Source organism: Loa loa (genome assembly GCF_000183805.2).
Source record: "Loa loa unplaced genomic scaffold supercont3.45, whole genome shotgun sequence".
Taxonomy (NCBI): domain Eukaryota; kingdom Metazoa; phylum Nematoda; class Chromadorea; order Rhabditida; family Onchocercidae; genus Loa; species Loa loa.
Genome location: NW_018108225.1, coordinates 96620 through 119910, shown reverse-complemented (window position 1 = coordinate 119910; position 23291 = coordinate 96620). Strand labels below are relative to the sequence as shown.

General features: G+C 35.1%; 1 protein-coding gene across 1 annotated transcript in view; it reads right to left on the bottom strand.

Moving 5' to 3' along the window:
* LOAG_01021 (hypothetical protein) overlaps positions 1–22877 on the bottom strand; it is a gene marked incomplete at its 5' end in the record, with an annotated part of 35075 nt that extends 12198 nt beyond the window's left edge. Inside the window, 51 exons of the mRNA XM_020445623.1 lie at positions 3–143; positions 237–354; positions 503–666; positions 885–1002; positions 1101–1264; positions 1542–1650; positions 1873–1975; positions 2039–2249; positions 2496–2715; positions 2969–3110; positions 3269–3477; positions 3649–3830; positions 3922–4014; positions 4246–4394; positions 4551–4794; positions 5027–5248; positions 5456–5610; positions 6162–8840; positions 9183–9345; positions 9459–9601; positions 9823–10007; positions 10669–10825; positions 10967–11057; positions 11260–11466; positions 11758–11898; positions 11967–12075; positions 12241–12509; positions 12794–12957; positions 13289–13460; positions 13626–13857; positions 14096–14307; positions 14434–14786; positions 14982–15162; positions 15365–15618; positions 15887–16067; positions 16305–16579; positions 16797–16962; positions 17368–17450; positions 17567–17957; positions 18101–18311; positions 18508–18698; positions 18846–19064; positions 19370–19555; positions 19684–19812; positions 20031–20111; positions 20407–20649; positions 20880–20968; positions 21635–21813; positions 22039–22171; positions 22388–22495; positions 22799–22877. Of these exons, the coding sequence (XP_020303939.1) occupies positions 3–143; positions 237–354; positions 503–666; positions 885–1002; positions 1101–1264; positions 1542–1650; positions 1873–1975; positions 2039–2249; positions 2496–2715; positions 2969–3110; positions 3269–3477; positions 3649–3830; positions 3922–4014; positions 4246–4394; positions 4551–4794; positions 5027–5248; positions 5456–5610; positions 6162–8840; positions 9183–9345; positions 9459–9601; positions 9823–10007; positions 10669–10825; positions 10967–11057; positions 11260–11466; positions 11758–11898; positions 11967–12075; positions 12241–12509; positions 12794–12957; positions 13289–13460; positions 13626–13857; positions 14096–14307; positions 14434–14786; positions 14982–15162; positions 15365–15618; positions 15887–16067; positions 16305–16579; positions 16797–16962; positions 17368–17450; positions 17567–17957; positions 18101–18311; positions 18508–18698; positions 18846–19064; positions 19370–19555; positions 19684–19812; positions 20031–20111; positions 20407–20649; positions 20880–20968; positions 21635–21813; positions 22039–22171; positions 22388–22495; positions 22799–22877 (11400 nt within the window). The remainder of the gene's footprint in view (positions 1–2; positions 144–236; positions 355–502; positions 667–884; positions 1003–1100; positions 1265–1541; positions 1651–1872; positions 1976–2038; positions 2250–2495; positions 2716–2968; positions 3111–3268; positions 3478–3648; positions 3831–3921; positions 4015–4245; positions 4395–4550; positions 4795–5026; positions 5249–5455; positions 5611–6161; positions 8841–9182; positions 9346–9458; positions 9602–9822; positions 10008–10668; positions 10826–10966; positions 11058–11259; positions 11467–11757; positions 11899–11966; positions 12076–12240; positions 12510–12793; positions 12958–13288; positions 13461–13625; positions 13858–14095; positions 14308–14433; positions 14787–14981; positions 15163–15364; positions 15619–15886; positions 16068–16304; positions 16580–16796; positions 16963–17367; positions 17451–17566; positions 17958–18100; positions 18312–18507; positions 18699–18845; positions 19065–19369; positions 19556–19683; positions 19813–20030; positions 20112–20406; positions 20650–20879; positions 20969–21634; positions 21814–22038; positions 22172–22387; positions 22496–22798) is intronic.
* Positions 22878–23291: the final 414 nt, after the last annotated feature.

Genomic DNA, 23291 nt, shown 5'->3' with positions numbered 1-23291 from the left:
ACCTCAATGGCAATTTCCAAAGATTTTCCAAGTGCAATAAATTGATCCTCAATTCCTTTCTTGATTGAAGGCTTTTCGACTGGTTTTTTGACTGTCAACGTGCAACTGGATTCCACGCAATCCTCTTCATTCGAAAGTATAACCTGAAATCGATGAAGAAGTAATTTCCAGCTTATTTTTTCAAATACTTAATATTTAAGTGAAAAAAGAATGCTAGAATTCCAGATTTGGCAAACCTTATAATCCAAAGCATCATCTTCTGAAGCATTGGGTATTTCAAGTTGGTAATTTTTATCATTTACTTTCTTCGGCTTTGCTTTATCATCTGAACCAACTTCTCGATTATTTTTATACCTAAAATAAACACTGAGGATTGTTTGAAGCACACAGAAATAAGTTTAGTGACCGATTATTCGCCTCTACTGTTAGTTGATGGTGATGGATAACATCAGCATGAACACTATTTGCTTTACCTACCGTTTATTTATCGACATTTACTTACCATTTAACTGATTTCGGTAGTGTGTTGACCTCGACCCCAAGTAATACTTTCTCACCAGCATTAACAGCTTGATCTTCTAAACCTTTCGTAATAATTAGTGGTGGTAACTTCACGGTCAACGCACAAGAAGAATCGACAGTATCATCATCAGAGGTAAGTACAACCTGAAGTTAACAAGTTCAAGAAACGAAATTAATAAAAGCGACTGAATTTAACATGTTCCTTCGTGCAGAGCTAACAAACGGTCAAATTTCAGAAAATTTCGAAAAAATTACAATGCAAATATTGAATCATTCAAGGTTAACGACTTTAGCATTCACAAAATCAGAGTGAGGAGAAGAAGGAACATCTATGTCTTAATGAAAACAAAACTCAGACGCACTTTATATTCAGCAGTATCATCTTTGTCTGTATCCGGTATCATTAGTTGGTAAGTGTTATCACTGAGTTTATTCGGTTTAGCCTTATCACTAGCAGTGATTTCTTTGCCGTTCTTGTACCTGAAAATCCAAAAAAAATTCTTCTGAATAATCGTCTTATTATTAATTTGCTTATAAAGGCTAATTAACATTGAAATGTTTGGAAGGTTAATAGTTACCATTTAATCTGTTTTGGAAGCAAATTAGTTTCGATACTTAGGATCACCTTGACACCAGCATCAACTGTTTGGTCCTCCAAACTTTTAATAAATTCAATTTTTGGTAGTTTTACAGTTACTTTGGCTGATGATTCTGCATCACCTTCGTCATTTGACAACACAACCTGGAAACAAGAATAAATTAGCTCTTAGAACAAAATCAACCTTCCAGAATTAAACTTAACCAAATCATCACTAACACTTGAGCAAATCAAAAACTGTTCAAATAATTTGAAATCAGAATTAAATTAAACCAAAATGTTTCAATACATACATGTTTCGTCAAGAAGTTAATCAAAATTACATCAGGCTCGAGAAAACTCATTATGAAAATTTTTGCTGACATTTATGATATTTACTTGCTTCAGAATCGCTTTTAGATACTTCATTTAAAATCCTAACTTTATACTCAGCTTCGTCGTTTTTGGTTGCTTTACTGATAATTAATTGATACTTATTATCACCGACTTGTTTCTTCTCGACATTTTTTGCTTCTACGCCATTCTTATACCTGAAAAATTCCTGAGTATTTACTCTTACGACCAGCTTTCTCCTTTTTATATTAACGAACAGGACAGCGCACGACAACTAAAATAGTAAATCTCTTTTCTCTCACATAAACTTACATTTTATTTTAATTCTATTTTCTATGAAAAGAAAGAAGACTGCCTATTTGTCATTCCGAATTTTTTCAAACTTTAAGAGATTCCTAAATTCATATTCAACTGCTAACCATTTGACTTTCTTGATCGGCCCTTTGGTTTCCACTTCAAGCATTACTTTTTCGCCATCTTCAGCTGTTATTGGCTTCAAACCACTGACAATTTCTGGCTTCTCTGAAAGTTTGCTGATATACAGTATGATTATTCCATCATGGGAAATAATCGTAAATACAGTACCTGCTTTCAGTGTAATGTTTGCTTTGGATTCAATTGTTCCAGCATCGTTAGACACTTGCACGCCATATTCACCCGCATCACTTTCCTTGATTTCATCTATCACCAACTGATATTTCCCATTACCAAGATCTTTCGCTTTCATTACTTTGTCATCTATCGGTACACCGGCTTTTAACCATTTGACTTGTTTTGGCGTACCGTCCAATTCGATCTGAAAATCCAAATTTCAACGTAAAATGTTCCTTTCTAGTCGAGATGCATAAACTGCTGCAAGTAATTTATTTATGCTTAAAACTTAACTTTAAAAAAATTTAACTTAATCGTTTGAGTTTGCTCAATTATGAGATTTTTTGATCCAAAATTCCAAAATTCAATCCTGGGTCTCAATTCTATAATTTATTTCAAAATGGTTCCCGGTTTATATTCCACACAATATTGAACAAATGAAACTGCCAACTTCAAGAACTAGTTTGGATCCTTTCGGTATGCACTGATCTTGAAGACTTTTCCGAAAGATTGGTTCCACTTCGCTTTTGAATACAGTTACTGAACAAGATGACTCAATGGTTTCGGTATCGGTTGATAAGACTACACGATAAGTACCTTCATCTGAACTTTCCGCTTCACTAATTTCTAAGCTGTATTCATGTCCCATAATGGTTTCGAGTTTTATCCGTCTGAAATCAGTTTTATCGTTTCATATGCTTAGAAACGTTTCTTAAAGATCGCTAATTCATAAGTAAGGAACGAAGAAATTTGCAAAAACTGGAATTATTTCCTCCAAATTCCCTACCCCGAACCAATGATTTCAAGCGTTGGTTCATTTCAGTATAAAGTACTCTAGTTTCTTAACTTCTTTTATTTTTATCAATGCTTCATCATTACAATCTTATCATTATACTCTCAATTTGTCGGAAAATTCATCCATACTTGCTTGCTTGGATTTCATTCTTTCCATGGAACCATCTTACTGTTTTTGGTTTTCCTTCAACTTCAATAAACAATCGAATCTTAGTTCCAATTTCCCCTTTCGTGTCTGTCAAGCCTTTCTTCAACTTCAAGGTTTCCAATTCTAGAACACTTCGGTATTAAAAAATTTAATTGTTTTATAAAATTTTAATCTTAACTCTGATAGAAAACATAAAAACTTCCACATCTATATGACTTGCTACAAGTTACTATGCAAAATTTTGAAAAATTAAAGTATCGTGTTTATCAGAAATAGTTCACCATTGACAGTTAGTGGAGCTTTCGAACTCATTGATCCAGCACTGTTGGTCGCTTCACACCGATAATTGCCCTGATCTTCAACACCAACTGAATCAATCACTAAACGATTGGTACCATCCGGCAAGCTTTCGATGTGGACATGCTCATTGGGTTTTAATTCTTCACCATCTCTAAACCATTTAACTTGCGGTACAGGAACTCCAACTACTCTAAAAGATAAAATTTATTAAAAGTAATGCAGCAATGGTAGTTTAAATCGGCTAAACTATTCACTGCTATGAACTTTTACTTCGTGTTGTACAATCCTTCTCAATAATTTAAGTTCTTGTAAAATCACAAAGACGGAAAATTCATATGATAAATTAGTGAATGACACTCACCGGCATTCGAAAGAAATTTGCTGCTTTTCAATAGCCTGAACTGCTTTCAATTCCTGTACAAATTCCGGTGAAGTTTCATTTTGCACCGGCACTTCGAAATCATACCACACATTCAACGCAGCGTCGGTACGTGCTGTACCAAAGGTATTCTGTGCTTCACATCTGAATTCACCACCATCTTCCTGTAAGAAAATTTCATATTTCCTTCATCGAAGACTGAAATTAAAAAAAAAAAAACTCAGTTTCGTTTGGACCCCAGTAAAATATATGTACCTTATTAACTGAATCAATAATTAGTCGAGCGGTACCATCCGGAAGCGTTTCCTTTTTGAAATGGGCATTATCTGCGCTGATTTCTTCTTTATTCTGGAATCAAGATAAAATGCTGCTCACATTGACGACAAATGAGCACAAAAACATTAAAGAATTCTAAAAAAGCCTGGGGTATATCATGGGAATTTCCGAGCTAAAAGATTAACAATGGTCCTTTTCCTTAACAGGCCGAGGACAAAGATCATTTGGCTATGAGATAATAGGCTTAAAGAACTGTAGCATACATACGAACAAACTAAACTTATTTATTATGCAAATTCTTACCTTGAACCATTTAATTTCAGGCATTGGCTCGCCAACAATTTTACATTCCATTACAACGTGTTCCAATTCTTTAACATTGATTTCTTCTAGAGTTTTCAAGAATGTTGGCGCAGCATATTCCACTGCGCCTTCCTCTTCCGATACAGGAACTAAAATAAAACATACTAATAGTTTTAGACTGTGAAATTGAATGTATGAATTCGTTTTGAATCTCAATAGTCCTTCAGTTTTAGAATAGAGGCTTTGAAAATTCTAACTTCAGTAGATTCCTCAAAATTCTCTCAAATACAATGTTGACGAGAAACCTCGGACGGTAAGTGTAACATCGCTCCATACATCACCATATTGGTTACTTGCAACACAGCGATATTTCCCGGTATCCTCAACAGTTGCATTTTTTAGTATAAGCCTTTGGGTACCATCAGGAAGACTTTCTAGCCGGATGTTTGAGTTTTCCTTCACCATATTTTCACCACTGAACCACTTGATTTCTGGTTTTGGTTGCCCCTTGACCTTACCCTCCAATACTGCTGTTTCACCAGCAGAGACCTGAATAAACGAATAGATATATCATAACGAATGCAGATAGTTCTAGGTTTTATAGTTAACAATGTTCTTGAGATTGACCAATTAGCGCAACGAAATAGAACTTTGTTTTAGTTTAACTTCCTGTTGGAAGTCTTTTTGCTTCATCTTTTCATTTCGCTTAAGTTTAAAAGTTTTTCTCGATCAATTCTTATGTGTATTCCCTCATTGTTTATGGATCGCATATTAAGCTTACAGTAATAGGTTTGACGGGCTCAATAAAATCGGGTGCTTCGCCTTCTTGTTGCAATTCCGATTTGGTTGCAATCCGAACAGGTCCAGCAGTCCAAGCATTACCATGTATATTAACTGCATCGCATCGATATTCACCACTGTCCTCTTTCCTAGCATTCCTGATTTTCAGTACAATAGTGCCGTCTTCATGGTACTCAGTGATCATACGATGATTTTGATCCAACTAAAAAAAAAATGATTTTCTCGGATTTCCCTCTAGATTTTAGAAGATAACTTCGGAAAGCTGAAAACTCTAGAAGCGATTTATTCCAAATAGGTTCTAACATCAGCAGGTTTCATATTTTAACACATTTTGAAATATATTAGAGCAAAGCTACCTTAATTTATATTATGTCTTTCATGTCTCTTTCAAACCAGTAGGAAAAGTCACCTTGATACCATCTTTCATCCAAGATAACGTCGGTCTCGGTAGACCTTTCAGTTTGCACCGAAGAACAACTTCAGCATTTTCAGTTACCGCGCAAGATTTCAAGAGTTCCGTAAATTCCGGTGGTCCTTCATCCTGTATTGTTTCTTTTGCTGTTTCTGAAATTAAACTATAGCTAGAAATTAAGCGAATAAACAAAGTGCAATACTTTTCGATAAATTAAAGCAAAGCTTCAGAAAGCGAGAAGTCAATTAGCGTAAAACAAAGATGTTGGAGATGGAGTGAAGACAGAGAAGGATTTATCTTGAGCCAGAAAGAATCCTAATTTAGTTTGATGTTCTAAAATTTGACTAAATTTTCGAAAGTATTTTCTAATTTTTTTTTGAAGCAAAATTTTAGTGTTGAGCATACACATGGACTTAATCTTATTGGACAAAGGCGCATGCATATTAGCACTTAATCATTACTAAACTTGGAATAAAAAAAGTGGAGCATGCTTGAATCCCAGAAACCTTTCAAGTACTGCTTCATAACTTGGACTTCTTTTTTCAGCATTCGTCCTCGTCGAAGCTTCGATACAAAAAAGTGAGAGCCAGAGATTAGACCAATTCAAATCTTTGTACCCAATGACTTATTTTAGTATCAGTTACTATGGAAGCAGTACATAAAAGGTTTCATGGTTGGTTGAAATAAAAGCCTCTGTTAGAACCTAAAATACTGAGTTTTCCTTCGGTCCATACAGATGAATCACCAATCGAAGCGGTACATCGGTAAGTTCCAGCATCATCTGCGATTACTTTTGCAATTTTTAGTTTTTGAGTACCATCAACAAGTTGTTCAGTAGTGACATGTTGTGCTGATACTTCTAAACCGTCTTTAGACCACTGTATCCGAACATCACCTTTGGTAGCATTCAGAGCACACAGCAGTTCCACTACTCCATTGTCTGCTGCGACAACATCACTCAAAGGTTGAATAAATCCAATTAAAGCAGACTCATCTTCACCTTCCTCCATGTCTTCGGTTGCAAAATTAAGCTTTGCTGCAGTTGTTGCTTTTCCAGATTTATTGATTGCTTCACACCGATACATACCAACGTCTTCTTTGGTGGCATTTTCAATTGTTAGTTTCATGACACCATTTTCAAGTTTTTCCAAAATCAGATGTCCGTTTGGCTCAATTGGCTTATCGCCTAAGTACCAATGAATATCAGCACCTGCGTTTTCATTCACTCGACATTTGATACTGACTGTTTCACCTTCTTTAACGGTTTGTGTTTCTAACGGTTCTATAAACATTGGTTTAACTTCTTCCTCTTGGATTTTTTTGAAACCATATTTTGGAAATTTGATTTTCCCAGCAATTTCAGCGGTGCCAGCTAAATTGGTAGCAACACATGCATAGGTACCAAAATCTTCCTTCTTCATATTAGGAATTATTAACGTTTGCTCTCCAGTTTCGTCATCTTTTTTAAAGAAATGGGTATTATCGATGTGTACCTCAACACCATTTCTCATCCAAGTTACCTCTGGTGTCGGTTTACCAACAACGATGCATTTTAGTTCTGCTTTTTCACCTTCTTGAATTTCTAATTCACCAATTTCATTTGTAAACAACGGTGGTATCAATTCTGAAACAACAGCCAATTTTGCTTCTGTTTCTTCGGTACCAACCAAATTGACTGCTTTGCAAGAGTAAGTACCCATATCTTTTACTCGAGCCTCTTTAATTATCAACGTATGATGTCCCTGTTCATCTTCTTCCGATAAGATGTGCTCATTATCAATATAAATTGGAACTCCATCTTTCAACCATACTACCTCGGGTGCTGGTTTTCCAACCACCGTAACTGAAAGTTGTACAGTTTCGCTTTCTTGCACCGAAACCTCTTGCAGACCTTCAGTAAATTTCGGCACTTCAATGAATTCTTCAACCACGAATTTAGCTTCAGTTTCAGCGATTCCAGCTATGTTGCTAGCTTTGCATGAATAGATACCGCTATCTTTTAAATTAGCTTCCTTGATAATTAATATAGAATGCCCCGCTTCATCCGTTTTCATCAGAATATGCTTATTGTCAATGTTTACTGGAACTCCATCTCTATACCATGTTACTTCAGGTGCTGGTTTTCCAACTACTGTTACTGACAATTCAGCGGTTTTACCTTCCTGTACCGAAAGTTCCTGCAGATCCTTTGAAAACTGTGGTACTTCACTTTCTCTTTCAACTGCAAACAAAGTTTTGGTTTCTGCCTCACCGACTCTATTACTAGCTTTGCAGGAATAAATACCAGCATCTCCTAATCTAACCTGTTTGATCATCAAGGTATGACGCCCACTTTCATCCTCTTTAGTTACAAAGTGGATCTTGTCGATATTTATAGGTGCTCCATCTTTGGTCCAGCAAACTTCTGGTGTCGGTTTTCCCGTTACTGTTACTGCTAATTCAGCAGTTTCGACTTCCTTTACCTTGATTTCGGATAACTGTTTGGCGAATTTCGGTGCCTGTAGGTCTTCAAGCACAACAAATTTTGCTTTGCATTCTTCTGAACCCGCCTTATTAGATGCTTTACATGAATAGAGACCAGTATCCTCGAACTGGATCTGCCTAATAGTTAAAATATGTTCGCCAGTTTCGGTTTCTCGAACGAATATTCGTTCACTATCGATTTGCACCGGTGCATCATCTTTGAACCATTGTACTTCAGGCGTAGGTACCCCAGTTGCTGTTACTTTCATTTCGATAGTTTCTAATTCATGAACTTCGATATCAGTTAGCATTTTTGTGAATCGCGGAAATATGGCAACAGATTCCACAGTAACGCTGGCACTTGACGTCGCTTTACCCTCTGAATTAACCAATTCGATCCGATAGTTCCCGGTTTCTTCTGGTTTTGCACTTTTGATAATCAATGTAGACCTGTCTTCTTCGGTTCTTATTGTGATTTTTTCTTTTTTTTCCACGATTTCTTTGCTGTCTTTGAACCACTGGACATCTGGCCGTGGGATGCCGGTGAATTTCACCTCCATAATGATTTCATCACCTTCAGTAACTTTCCGATTCCTTAGTACTTCGGTTAGCTCTGGTTTTCGGCTCATTTCTTTCTGTTTGATTTCTGCTTCTGATTCTGCCATACCGACAGAGTTGGTAGCGACAACGCGATACTTCCGACAGTCAGATTCTTCCGCTTTCTCAATTACCAACCTCCAGTGTACATTAGAAATATCATGTTCGATAGAATGGTGGGAATCAGAAGTAATTCGGGTGGATTCCCGAAAGAACTGTACAGTTGGTTGAGGTGAACCTTTAACGGAGCAATCCAAAATTACTTTCTCACCTATGCTTACTTCTTTAGAACTGATGTGACGAGTAAATTGCGGTGCTTCAGCTGAAAACAAAGAAACAAATGGATAGAGGCTGCCAGCGATAAAAAGTCCAGGGAACAAAATGAATTATAAAATAGGCCTGTGCGGCACCCAAGTTATTTCGTCATTTCTGATTCAGTATTCAATTTCAGTATCATTTCTGATTCAGTATTCAATTTTAGTACTCAGATGTACATTACGTTCCTATAATATAATCTCTGAAAAAGAACTTGAAAGGGAATAGAACATAATGTAAAAAAAGCTACACTGTCTAATTTGATGTAAGGCAGGAAAGACGTTGTGACCGTTACTACGTTGTGACCCTTGGTCATTGTCACTAGCATTAGTCAAATTTACGAACTTACCCAATACAGTAAGAGTTGCCTTGGACTCTGCTTTGCCTTCAACATTTTCAGCCAAACATGTGTACTGTCCTCGGTCAGCAACAACAGCCGAAACGATAACTAACCGCTGGATAGTACCTTCCGACTCAATGATCGTCTTACTGGTTTCTTCAACTATAGGAGTCTGGAAAATATTTTTGGATTTGCGATTAATTTCCATACTGTACATTAATAAATCAATTTTGTAAAATTCCAAATTCGGCCATTGATTTTTAGATTTTAATGTAGAGTAAGAACCTTTTCATGAAACCAAGAAATAGTTGGTTGTGGTTCACCGATTACTTTACATTCAAAAACAATTTTTTCCGCCTCATTACATGTTTTATCTTGTATGGCGACAACAAAATCCGGTGCATATGTTTCCGGTTTCATAAGCACTTCTGAAAAAAAAAGACGATTGTTTAACGCAAGCTACATAAAATTTCCAATTAACTTTTCGCTTTCAATTACACAAAAACTATAAACTTATTGAAAAAGACTTCTGAAAAAACTGGAAGTAAAAATAGCAACTTAAAAATTTCTCGAAATTTAAGTCATGAATTTTGAAATCTTGAAACTACACTTACTCGTTCATACTGCTTTAAGTATTACATGCACTCACCAATTACATTCAGAGTTGCTTCGCAAGAATCTTTACCAGCGATATTTTCGACCACGACAGTGTACTTTCCGGCATCTTCCGGTATAACATCATCAATAATCAGTTCACTGGTTACATAACCTTCTATGGTTCGAGTTTGCACACGAATCCTTGCAATTAATTCTATCTCACGCCCATCTTTCAACCTATAAAAGTTGGCTGAAAAGCTATAAGTAAGTACAATGAAGGAAAAATAAGTGATTAAATGAGGGTACTTACGGATTCATGTCACAATTGTGTGAATAAATGCGAAGAATTCCCGTGATAAAGAAAATATGAAGAATTATAAGTGAATGATCTATTAATTTGTAGGTCCAAGTTGGATTGTAACTAAGATTAACAATCATTCAAAGTCTTTTCTGGATTAGTTGAGCGATATCACTGCATAGAATTGTATATGTGCTTTTTGTTTAGCAATGTACCCTAAGAGCCTTACACAAAATGTGTGCTAACAAAAAGTGGTTTCATCAGCACAAGCTAATAAAGGCGCTAATCTCTGTGATCGCAAAACCAATCTTGAAGGATACTTCCTCCATTCTTTTAATTTCCAGATTGTTTCTGGAATTCGTTTAGTGGCAACGTTTTGGAGTTTAACTGTACACGATCAATTTGTGTTTTTTGTAATTCTCAACGATTATGTGACGTGAATATTGTTTCCTTCATCTAATGGTTTAATTTTCCAAATTTGAGGTGAAAATAAAGGAAGTCTTTGTAACTCTCTGTTTGTCTCTTGTACAAAATATTTCTAAGAAAATACAAATCTTTTCTCCATTTTAACGACTATGCAACTAGAAGTTAAGGACTTACCATTTGCAACAAACACCTTTGCTATCCGGAACAACACATTCGAAGATTGCTTGATGTCCACGTGCTGCTCGAGTATCCTTAATTTTAGTGATAAATTTTGGTGCCATAATTGGTGTTGGCGTGCGCTGCAATTCCTCAATGGAATCTGCTTCCGTACCTGCAGGAAATGTCCCTTGAATGAAATAAACGGAAAATATGCAAAAGTTGAAATCACGAGAAATTATCGCAGTGTAGCGCTTGCAACTTAAAAAATGGAAACTGCGAAGATGAATTTAAAGAGTTATTTGAGCCGACATACCAAATTCTTGACCCTCCTCGAAGTTGAGCACTTCTTCGGCCATTGCTTCAGACTCCGTTTGTGATTCCGAGAATATATCTGAGGTGTAAGGCTAGAAATTGCTTTATTAAAAAATTTAGCAAAGCAAAAACCGTTTTGTCAAAAAGAATGATTTTTAGAAGCGTTTGAAAAACCCGATGCTTTCTAGACGTTGAAACCCATAAAATTGCTATCTGGGTCTTTTGGAATGTTGAATTTTATAAATGTTATTCAGATTGAAATTTTATTGATCACGAACGTCAAGAATCACTTACTCCCATGCTAGCTGTGCAGGACACTTCACCGGCATCATTTTCAGCTTTACAAATGATTTCACCGGTATGTTTATCCTGATTGAAATTTTTGATCACTAGCGTAGACGTATTATCATCCGTAACAATAACGATTTCATCACTGTTTTTCACCTCTTCATTATTGATATACCAAGTGAGATTTGGCTTCGGGTCACCCGTAAAAACTACCTGAAATTTTAACATTAATTTTAACTTGCAGAAAGTTTAAAAAAAGAATTTCGAGACACTGTCAAATTTTGTTGAGCAAACGATCAGACATTAGCATAAACATTTATTCCATAATATATATCACTACTCTAACCTTTATGGTAAACATTATAACAGCTATAGACCATAATACTTTTCCATTAATATTTCACCCGTACCGAAAACTCTGCCAAAAGTTTCTTTTTATTATTAAAAATTCTAATTCAATTCTGAAATTCTCTAGGTAATTTTCTCCTATATTCATAAACTTACCTTATGAGTGACCTGTGACCCTTGTCGTGCTTTTATATTGCTGAGCCATTCGATGAAATCTGGTGGTTCACCGCGAGGTAATACCAAAAGTGATGCTTCTGAGACTGCCTTACCATATTCATTTACTGCCTCACATACAACCTAATTTTGCAAAATAAGAAGACATTATCTAGCTTTAGTTAAGGAAGAAAAATCCTCCAGACAGTTACCTTTCCAGAATAATCGCATGTGATATCTCTGATCGTAACGGTATAAGTCCCCTTTTCTTCATGTATCTTAATATTTTGGGATTCTTCCAACTTTTTTCCGTTCACGTACCTGATATTCATTTTAATTAAAACATTTTTTTTGGAAAGTTAATCTAATTTCGAATTTCACTTTCATTCTAAATGGTTTTGTTCAAGTTACTTATTGAAAAGTTTCCTTTTTTTTTTAGTTGAATCATTGAAAAAATAGTTCAGTTGGACATAACGCTGAACTAACCATGAAACTTGTGGAGTTGGTTCACCCATTAATACAGCTTTCAATTTCAATGTATCGCCTTCACGACATACAGCATCACAAAGTGAAGTTTCAAATTCCACCGGTATTGGTGTCAAAACAGTAAGATTTCCTTGGGCAGTCACCTCACCAGCTTTGTTATATGCTACACATTTAATGGTACCGGTCATATCCTTGGTACAACCATGAATTGTCAGCGAATATACTCCATTTTCTTCTTTCATTTCTGTATCCTCAGTTGCTACCACAAGCTATACACATGATAACAGCTATATTTTTGTCATTTTCAAAATCAAAATTAATTTTGTCTTAACAAAGATGGATAAGTTGTCAAAAACTTCTTAGTAAATAATCCAAATTTTTCCGGAAAGCTTTTGTTACTTATTTATCTGAACGAAAGGAAAGGATTGCAACAAGAAAATATAGGTAGATTGCTATAGGATAAGTTCAGCTGATGGGATACATCCAGGTATTTGAAATCAAGTAAATTTAAACAAAAGAAATCCATTTCAGGGATCAAAAACTCAAAAAATACCTGATCGTTGATGTACCACTTTGTAAATGGTGTAGGATCACCGGTGACAATTACTTTGACGTTCAGTGATTCTCCTTCAGTGACAGTAGTCGCCGGTATATCGGATAGGAAGGATGGTTTTGCAATCGGTCGCTTTTTAGTTACTCCGATTGACGCCGAACAATCTGTTTATTCAAAATAAAGCTTTATTTAAACCAATTTGAAATAAAAATAAGTGCCAAAAATTAGAAATTTGAATCAGAAACGATACTTTGCAAATTTCTTCAGTTGTTACTCACTTCTACTTGACATTTTGAACTCAACTAAAAGTAATAACTGACTAATTCCTTGAACTGTCATAATTTTTCAACATGCTCAAGCTCCTAGCGTTGCCAATAGCTTTTAAGTTAATTGAATAATCAGAAATGGAAGATCATATACTAGAACACATAATTCGCAAAGTAAGAAAGACTAATGCAATTTAAATTTTGCTTGCCGTTTAATGCATTTACATACCGGCTGATCCGAACTGATTTTCAGCTCGTATTGTAATCCGCGACTTGTCGTCTAGTACAACAGAATCAATTTTCAATTTCAAAGTTCCATCTTCATCTCGACTTAGCTTAAAACGAGCATCCTCCAATGGTTTACCATTTCTTAACCATGATATCGTGGGAGCAGGTCTGACCTGGAATTCAGAATGCATTTAATAGAGATGTGAACTTGAATTTGTTTTTTCCCATCATTACAAATATCTGATTTAGAGATATCTTCTACATATATTACTGCATCAATGAAATGATAAAAGCAAACAAATACAATCAAATAGCAATTTAGTATGATGATTATTAACCTCGGCAAGCTTAGCATCCATAATTAATTCTTCTCCTTCTACCACCAATTTATCTTCGATATTTTTCTCAAAAAATGGTGCTTTTCCGGTAGGCTTAACCGTTAATGTTGCCAATTGCTTTTTGGATCCTACACTGTTTCTTGCTTCGCAGGAAATTTCACCGCCTTGTTCCGGTAGAACATCGCTTAACACCAATGTGTGAATGCCATCCTCTTCAGTAATTTCTATATTACTGAAATTTGAATTTAAATTAATATATGTGGACAAAGATCATACATTATGATTAGATTAATTTAACTGGAATTGTTATTGCAGTAAAATTATTATACGACTAATTCATTTTAGCTGTATCAAGATAAAGTGAAATCATTGTAAATTAGTCATTAGAAAAAGTAAATTTGATTGTTATCTTCATTTTAATAAACAAAGACGATAATTTTATTCAACATTTACGTAAAGCTAGAACACACCCGCCGGATATGATTGGTTCTCCATTCTGAAACCAAGCTACTTCCGGAGTTGGATAACCGGTTACTTTAATCGAAAAGTTCACCGTTTCACCTTCGTTTACCTGACGGCTCTTCATTTCGGCTACAATACTTGGCGGTTCGGATTTTTTGCTGACAGTTAAAATTGCGCCTGCTTCTACTTGGCCTTCAGTGTTTTCTACTTTCAGTGTAATCTGAATTGACATATTAGTTTTTGCAGGTAATCATGATTGACTATAGTCAAACTCGTTTTGAGACCATAAAGTTCCTGAATTTCCCAAATATTAATTAAATTTCCACAAAATACTTATAAATAATACCTTTTTTCCACTATCAGATAAATTTGTTTTGAAAATCTTGACCGACGTCTTTCCTGTAGTTTCGTCGAATTTAACTCGAACTTCGTTGTTATTCTCCAGTTTCATTCCATCCATATACCAATTTACGCTTGGTGTTGGTTTTCCGGAAACAACAGCACTGAATTTTACAGTTTGGTTTTCGTCAACCGTATGATCCTGTGGTTGTCTTATGATTTCCGGTTTTCGAATAACTTCCCTAATTTCAACAGATGCATGTGATTCACTAGTTCCACAGGAGTTTGACGCTTTGACAATCAGTGTTCCGGACATATCTGATTTAGCTTCGTTTATGGTCATATGGTACTTTCCTTCACCTGAAAAAGCAGTTTTTATTCTGATATGATTAATGCTTTTAAATAATGAATGCTTAATAAAAATTTACACTTACGCAGAAATCATCAGCTCGTTGACCTTAGAGCTTGCAAATCTGATTGTTTGGCTTTTGGTCTGACGTTTGACTTTTGAGCAAATTACGGGATTTTTGAGAAATTGAAATTTTACACGCATACCATGGTCTATAATTTGCACATTTTCGTTGTTTATTAGTTCCTTGCCATTCAGAAACCATTTAACGGTAATTCCTTTGTATGGACGATCGATAGCAACATCCCACCGTAATGGTTCACCTTCGTTCACGCTACGATCGATCAGATGGGTCTTGAATACTGGCTTTGTCAAATCTGGTTCAACCTAAGGGAAAATTAAACTTTAAAACTTTAAAGTAAAAATGAAAAATTGAACATTCCGACGCAAAACCGAAGAAATATTTCTTTTAACGTATTAAACATCCGAAAGAAACGTAGTTCATTTGATTTCGAGTCTTACTATTGATCAAAATATCTTTGTTTAACATTTCCATAATTTCTCAAATGCAAAAGATAGAAATACGAACTTTCAAAACAACTTCCTTGCCTACCATACCGGCTGCATTTTCTGCGATAACAACCACTTCACCAGAGTGTTTCACGTTCGTTTTCTCTATTTTTAAAGTGTAAACTTCTTCAAACGATTTAATTATGATATTTGTATCCGATGTCGATAGCTCACGTCCATTTAACTGCCATTTCACTGTCGGTGTAGGCTTTCCAGTTATTTCAACCCGGAATTCCGCTGTATCATTCTCCTTGATGGATAATGAGTTCGGTCCTACAAGATTAGAACTGTTTTAGAAATTGCCAGGAAAATAGTGTCAGACAAACTGTACCATCAAAAATTTGAGAAAAAGTACGAATGAGAGGTGATCAGAGCATAACAGATGTGGTATTTATAACGGATATGATATGGTATTGATATGGTACAAGTATTCAAAGCATTCCTCACTTTCCTGAAATCGAAATCTTTTTTTTGCTCGCTTTACTGATGTGCCAGCAGTAAAACACTTAAGATCTAAAGTAGAATGTTACAACAAATTTACCTGCGATGATTTCAGGTGCAATATCCCTTTCATTGACAGTCATACAGAAAGAGGAAGACGCTTGTCCTCCTTCATTGGTTGCTGTTACCTTGATGTTACCAGCTTGTTGTAGTGAAATCTGCTCAAATATCAGGACACTCTTACTTTCTTCGTTTCTGATTGTGACACCTCCAACACCGCTCTACAAAATCGTCATTTCTAATCATATTCGAGTTAAAAAAGCATTCGAAATATGTAAGATAGCGATATCTAGCCCAGTGCATTTTATGACTAATTAAAATAATTGTCCCTTCTAGTCTCTGACTAAACCTAATCTTTTCCATTCTCGTTTTTCCGATACTTTTGTATAAATGAAATGAAGGAACAAATCTAATTACAAACCATACTTGAAAATTCGATTCTTATTATTCTATTTTACCTGCAAGGTTTTCTCATTCAATGCCCATTCGAAAGTAGCTTTGCCACTAGATTCAATAGTAACTTCTACTTTATCGCCTTCCTTGACCGAAATGTCATTCAGTGTATTCAGAAATTCCGGTGCTTTCTGGATAATCCTCTCTTGGACAGCAACTAAATTTGCACTACTTTCCACTTTACCAGCTTTATTTGAAGCCTTGAAGGTAATGACACCGGCATATTGGGCCGAATCAACAATTAACTTAAAATCGGAATGCTGCTGGGAAATTTTCACTCCTGCAAAGTGATTTCAATTTTCCAATATTAAATTTTCCATATATATAATAAGAAATTTTAGTCGTATGTAGAACAATCAATATTTCATAAAATTCTTGAGTACTCAAGTTTATGTACAATGAATTTACAAGCGCTTGAAGGAAGTTCAAAGGTCACTTGTTTCAGAGGAAACTAGTTATAGATTTTGGAATTTTTTAGAGAAATATTTAAAAGAGACCCGGCATCCCATCGATCAATTGCTTTCCATTGCTATACCATTCCACGACAACTTCACTTGGTTCAATAGTTACCTCGAAGTTAGCCGTTTCGCCATATTTAACACTTTGATCATAAAGTGCCTTCTTAATCACCGGTATTTGTTCTACCGCGGTGCTTTCACACTCCTGAAAAGATTTATTTCTTATTTTCTTGAAAATGAAAATTGATTGCCTTAAACCAACATTGAAATAATAAAAATGTCCTAAGATTGGACCTGAACTTAAGGATGAAAACGAATAATGAATGTTTCATTACTTTTTCACAAACACAGCCACATTTATTTCCTCGAGACAGCACAAGCATTGGTATGAAAAAGTTTAGCGGTTGCTAGGCTTGTTACAAGACAAAAAAATTTTTCAGCCAAAAATATTTTTCTGAGCGACAAAACTGGACTTCCAATGATACTATGTAGGAAATGGAAACATAATATTGCAGAAAAAAGAGTTATTGAAAATTTTATCCTGAAATCTATGCCTAATAAAAGCTACTGAAAAATTAAAACCGAAATAAAACTTTAAAATTTCAATTACATTTATCGTTTCAAATTCATCTGTTCGTTCTTCTTTCATTCCTTTTTCCTGCACTGTCAACAAAGCACCGGTTTCATCAACGCCTGCAAATGTGATCAACGATGCTTTATTTGCTTTCTTCTATTATCATAGTGATAATAAATAGTTAAATTACTTTAAAAGTTCGAACCCCATAAGGTATGCTGTAAGCAAAACATACCAATGGAATTTGTTGCCGTCACGGAAACAGTAGAAGAATCGAAAATTTTAGTATCAATTGTAAGTGTTGAGACACCGTTGATAATTTCAACTTTGACACCTTCCATAGTTTCCTTGATTTTTCGACCACCAATGGACCATTGGTATACAGGGTCAGGTACTGCAATCGCATGAGCTTGGAACCGAACCTCCTGGCCTTTTTCAGCGGTAACGTTTTTAGGACGATCTTCGAACTGTGGTGCAAATGGTTTCTTGCTAACTGTCAAATGTGCCGATGATTCTGAACTACCTTCGGAATTCTCCGCTATACAACGAATGACACCACTTTCTTCAAGTGTTAGTTTGTCAATTTCCAATTTCCAGCTACCATCAAATTCACGAATTTTGACACGCTAAAATCTTTCTCTTTAAACAGAAGTGAATATATATCTTACTTATTAAATTTTTAACTTTTTTTCACAAAAGTAAGAATGACGAGTTATTGATGCGAAAGTAATTAAATTTTCAAAATTTCAGATATGAAGTAAAAACGCACTTTTGATTCGGTCAACTCCTTTTCGCCCAATAACCATTTCAAGTTGGCCACAGGCTCAGCTTCAACACGGACCTCGAAAACAGCATTCGATTCCTCGATAACATTTGTATCAACCAATTTTTCGATAAATTCCGGTGCATGTTTTTTCTTTTCAGCAGAAATTATTGTTAGTTTTGCTTTTGTTTCATAACGACCAACTGAATTTTCAGCTCTAAAACAAAGTTTGCCGGAAAATCAGAAATTTCCTGCTGATTTTTAAGCATGAATGATTGATTATATCTTATCGGAAAAATTCATTTATTCAATAACCGCATTAAATGCGTACTGCTCAGTAAAAAAAATTACAATTCAGTTTTCGATTTTTTTTTTGACAAAAGAAAAAGCTAAAAAAGGAAAATCTAAGTGACCTGCACAAAATAGTGCCTGCACATTGCGCTGAATCTATAATTAGCTTATGATCTGTAATTGATTGTGTTTCGATGTGTATCCCAGGTGTTGTCTTGTCTACTTTCTGGCCATTGACAAACCAGGTAATTTCCGGACTTGGGCTTCCACGAACGGATGTTTCAAAGACGGCCATTTGACCATATTTAACAGTCTGCAAAATATCCTTAATGAAGATTTTGAAACTTTTCGAGTTGAAAAGCTTTGTGATTTATGAACTCTACTTGCATTATTGATGAAATTCCTAGTTTGCTTTCTTGTAATATAAATTAAGTGGCTCTAATCGGAAGTCATTTCTCACCTGATCTTCAATATCTTTGACGAAGGTTGGTGCGGAATGTAAATCTTTCTCCACAGACTCCACAACAATATGAGCTCTACTTTCCGCTTGCCCGTGATCATTAATTGCCGTACAAACGATTTCACCGTCATGTAATTCAATGCTAGCTTTTAAGATTTCAATTCGATAGCACCCGTTACCTCTATCAACAATTTCAATACCATTTTCACCAGATACAATCTGAAAGAAGTTACCATTTTTCAGTCCAGCTTTTTTTTCCCCTTCTTAATCATTAATCAAGATCTCAAATTTCAAACTTCCGGTCTAGAGTTGACTATTGCAAACAAAAAGAAATGTTAAAAATTAAAAAAAAAATAACATCCCATCAAGTTGATCTTTCAACTGGTCAAACAGTCGCTTTAATAATCAATTATGCTACCTAAACGAGAGCTCATTTGAGTTCAGATTTTGATGAACTATTGATGCGAACTCCTCTTAAGCAATGATTAGCGTCTGGCAAGTAATCGAGTAAAAAAGTAACTAACCAATTTCCCTTTGATCGTAAATGATATTTTTGGATCCGGAAAGCCGCTCACTTCTGTTTCTAAGACAACTGCTTGTTCTTCTTGAGAGATTTTATCCTCAAGTGGACGTTTAAAATGTGGCGCAGCTGGTGGCACTCGTACTTTCAACTGAGCATCACAATTTTGTGTACCAAGTCGATTAACACCCTGGAAAAATTTATAAAACCCTAACTGAAGTTCTCGTGTAATTTTTCTGAAATATTAACCAAAAAGTTTTTTTATCTTCTATTCCTTGGTTCAAGTCTTCTCATTTCAATTCATTAATCACAACTTACTTGACATGTGACAATACCATCAAAGTGTCTAGAAACGTCGGTAATTGTCAGGATACAAATTCCATCTTCACTGATAAATTTAATCTTATCTGATTCAGACAATGGCACTCCATTGATCATCCAAATTGTCTGACATAATTTCATAATTACTTACAAATGAAAGGATAGCAAGCAGCAAAAGTAAGACTTAAAAAATTTTCAAATTTCAAATAACTGCGCGCATTTACAAAACTGATTTTAGATAAACATTGTACATCCAATGTATCATGCAATGCATCAACCGTAGCATTGAATTACAGTGGTCAACTAAGTAAATCGACTTTCTTCAATTAATAAAAAATACTTACGTCTGGAATAGGATCACCGGTAAGAACTGCTTTGAATTTAACCGTATCTCCTTCATTGCATTCAACATCTTCGATCACTGCCTGCAAATTCACACTAACTAATGTGTTAAACTCTCAAACCTTATCTTTCAACTTAAAATCTGAAGTAGGCGGAATAGTACACTTATTCTCAATATCAGTATGTTTATAATTGTTTTCGCGAAAATACTGGGTAACCTGCCAAGATTTAAGAAAAAAATCAAAGAAGTGCAATCAGTGAAGAAATGATATCATCCAAACTTGCATACCGCACAAAAATAGATTAATGACTAAGTTCCAGATTTCCAATTATTACGTATATGACATTTTGATCCAGAAATTATTGCAAAGGAAGAACCTGGAATTCAGGTGCGATGTGATTTTTGTCTGGATCCGGTTCCACTGTTAACTTAGCGTTTGATTCAGCTGAACCGTATTCATTCTTGATTCGTACTGTATAGATCCCAGTATCTTCGGGTTGAGCATCGCGAATCTCTAGTTTAGCATTTTGTCCATCGTATTCTAATTTAAAATCGTGCGATGGTCGAAGTGGTTGTTCATCGACCAACCAGACCAATTCTGGTTCAGGCCATCCCTCCACCTTAACATTAACTATCTCTTCACATATTCAAGTAGAGATCTATTCAAAATTACTACTGCCATTAATTATTTGTCTACATTTTGATAAATGGAAATATCGATGAACTACAGAAAAATTTTTTGTAATTTTGTGCTTGAAAAATTTCGACATTTCAACTAGGATGAAGTGTAATTTTCAATAGCCTAATGACAAGGCGAGACTATTGAATTAAACTGATTTTCCTAAGTTACCTCACACTCAAACGACACCACTTCGCCCTCTTTCACTTCTTGATCTTGCAGCATTGTGACAAATGCTGGTGGTGCAGCTTCCTTCTCAACTGAAATAATTCCATAAAGATTTCTTTTGTTTCAGTTATCTTTGGTAGTATCAAAAATATGGTGGAACATTTTGTAACTGAACATTCTTTGGACCGCTGCTCAAACAGATAGATATTCTTCCTTGTTAAATATTTTTAACGTTTCAGTACCCAAATGAATAGAGTAATTGAAAATTGGTTATTGATTGATTTGTCAACAGCGCATGCTTACTAATTATTTTCTATTCTTCTCACCTCGAGTTGAAACTTTGAAAATTAGTAGATACTTCCATGTTTCAAACAACATACATTATTGATCTATGTAGGCTACAGTGCAAAATAATTCTTTCGGAGGACATAATTATCTTGTAAAGTCAATTAAATATGCAAAAAAGTATAAATATATGCTGTTATTTGACATTTTATACTTAGGTATTTAATTTCAGATTTTTCTTATTTGAATTATTTGTAATCAGCAGTTGTGTTTGTCATATCCATGAATTCATCACTTCAACACTGACTGAGAATCGTTGTTCGGAATAGCAAGCAAGTATGACTCAATGATTGTAAAAAATCGATATTGGTATGTTTTATACGGAATGATTTCTAACAATGATTTTAAACTTTTAATAGTGAATAACCTTTTGATGGAAAGTAAACTGCTGTATTCAAACATTGCAAAATTACCTTTCAACACCTTGAAGAATGCGGACGTGGACGCTTGTCCATATTCATTAGTGGCCATGCACGTATACCGTCCGGTATCTTCAACCTGTACCGGATCTATGGTCAAGGCAAAAAACCCGTCTTCATCTGCATAGAATGTATGCCTCTCATCTTCATGCAACATCTGTTCATCTTTATACCTGAAATCTAATTAATTCTTAGAGTTCTAACAAACCGATTAATCATATGTTACATTTTAAAGCATACAGAGTAAAGGTCATCTTCCGGTGGTCACTTGCCGCAAGATTCAGAATCCTATATTATAGTAAATAAAATTTTTAGAAAGATGTTTATATTAGGAACCTAAAATACCCCTTTATGCAGTGCCAGTTTTAGATTATTTTATCATGCCAAAAAGTAATTACCAAGTGATTTCAGGTAATGGATAACCGGTGACTTTAAGACACATCTTTGCTGATGATTCTTGTAGTGTCCTGAAACCATATTGAGTTCTGGTAACACGCGTACCTTGCATGTCTAAAGTGGTACCCGTTGTCGCTGAAAATAATCAGTTTAAAAGCTAAACCTTTATTAAATCAAACTTTTAAATAAGTTATCAAATTTTTCATACAATTACTAAATTTAAATCACTTTTTGCAGGAAATGTATTTTAGTCCGCAGAGGAGGTGCAAATGTAATGCACATTGTAGTTCAAGCATTTTCAATAAATTTTGAATTCAAGATTTCTAAACTTGAAGTCTAAAAATTGCTAACTCCAATCGATTGAACTGCTACCACCACTGTACAAACTGGTTGTTGAAGCGGTTGGGGATATGACTGGCGGTGATTTAATTTTCTTCCGCGGTGGTCCTTCTTCGGGACCTGAAAACAAGTGTTTTGAAGGGTTAGAAATATAAAATTCAATAACAAAAGTCTAATTGATAGGTTACAAAATTTGCATTATTTTATGAAATTCAAAATTCGATTTCAGTTCTCGTTTTCTTGAAGTCGAAACTTGGCATCAATCATACCAAACAAGCTTCTGGAAATTGTAGAATATTCGCTGAATTCAGATCGGATATCACTCATCGTTACATCTAATTCACTGATTGTTTCCACTTCCATGTCATGTTCTGATATTTTAAAAATTTTAATAGCAACAAAATTTGGGAAAGAAGTACTTACACCATGATGGATCCACTAGTTCCAGACCACCTTCCTCGGCATCCATGAGTTCAATTATATACAAACAGCGAAGCACCATATTTAATTACTTTTTTTTAAAAATTGAAATCTGAATTCAGAGGGGTTCAAATGCTCGTAGCTGTGAAACTTCAAATCTTCTATACCCGCAGTAAGAAGAAATGTTGACACGTAAACGAACAGCTTATTAGAAGTTAGCAGTTAGAATTCAACGTATTAGTTTGTACTGAAGAAATGAACAGGATCAGGTTCCAGTTCGAAATATTAGAATTCTTCTGCTTTCACACTGGTAAATTACGGGGGAAATTTGCATATTTACAAATAAGCAGAATGAATTTTTGCTAACAACGTAACGCTCTAGTGGTATGATGTGGAGAAGGAAGGGGAATAAAAGAGACGGACGAACGAGAGGTCGATGGTCGAGAGCGAATACCCTCTAGTCTGAAGGTGAAGGTAGAGTGAGCTTATAGCTGCT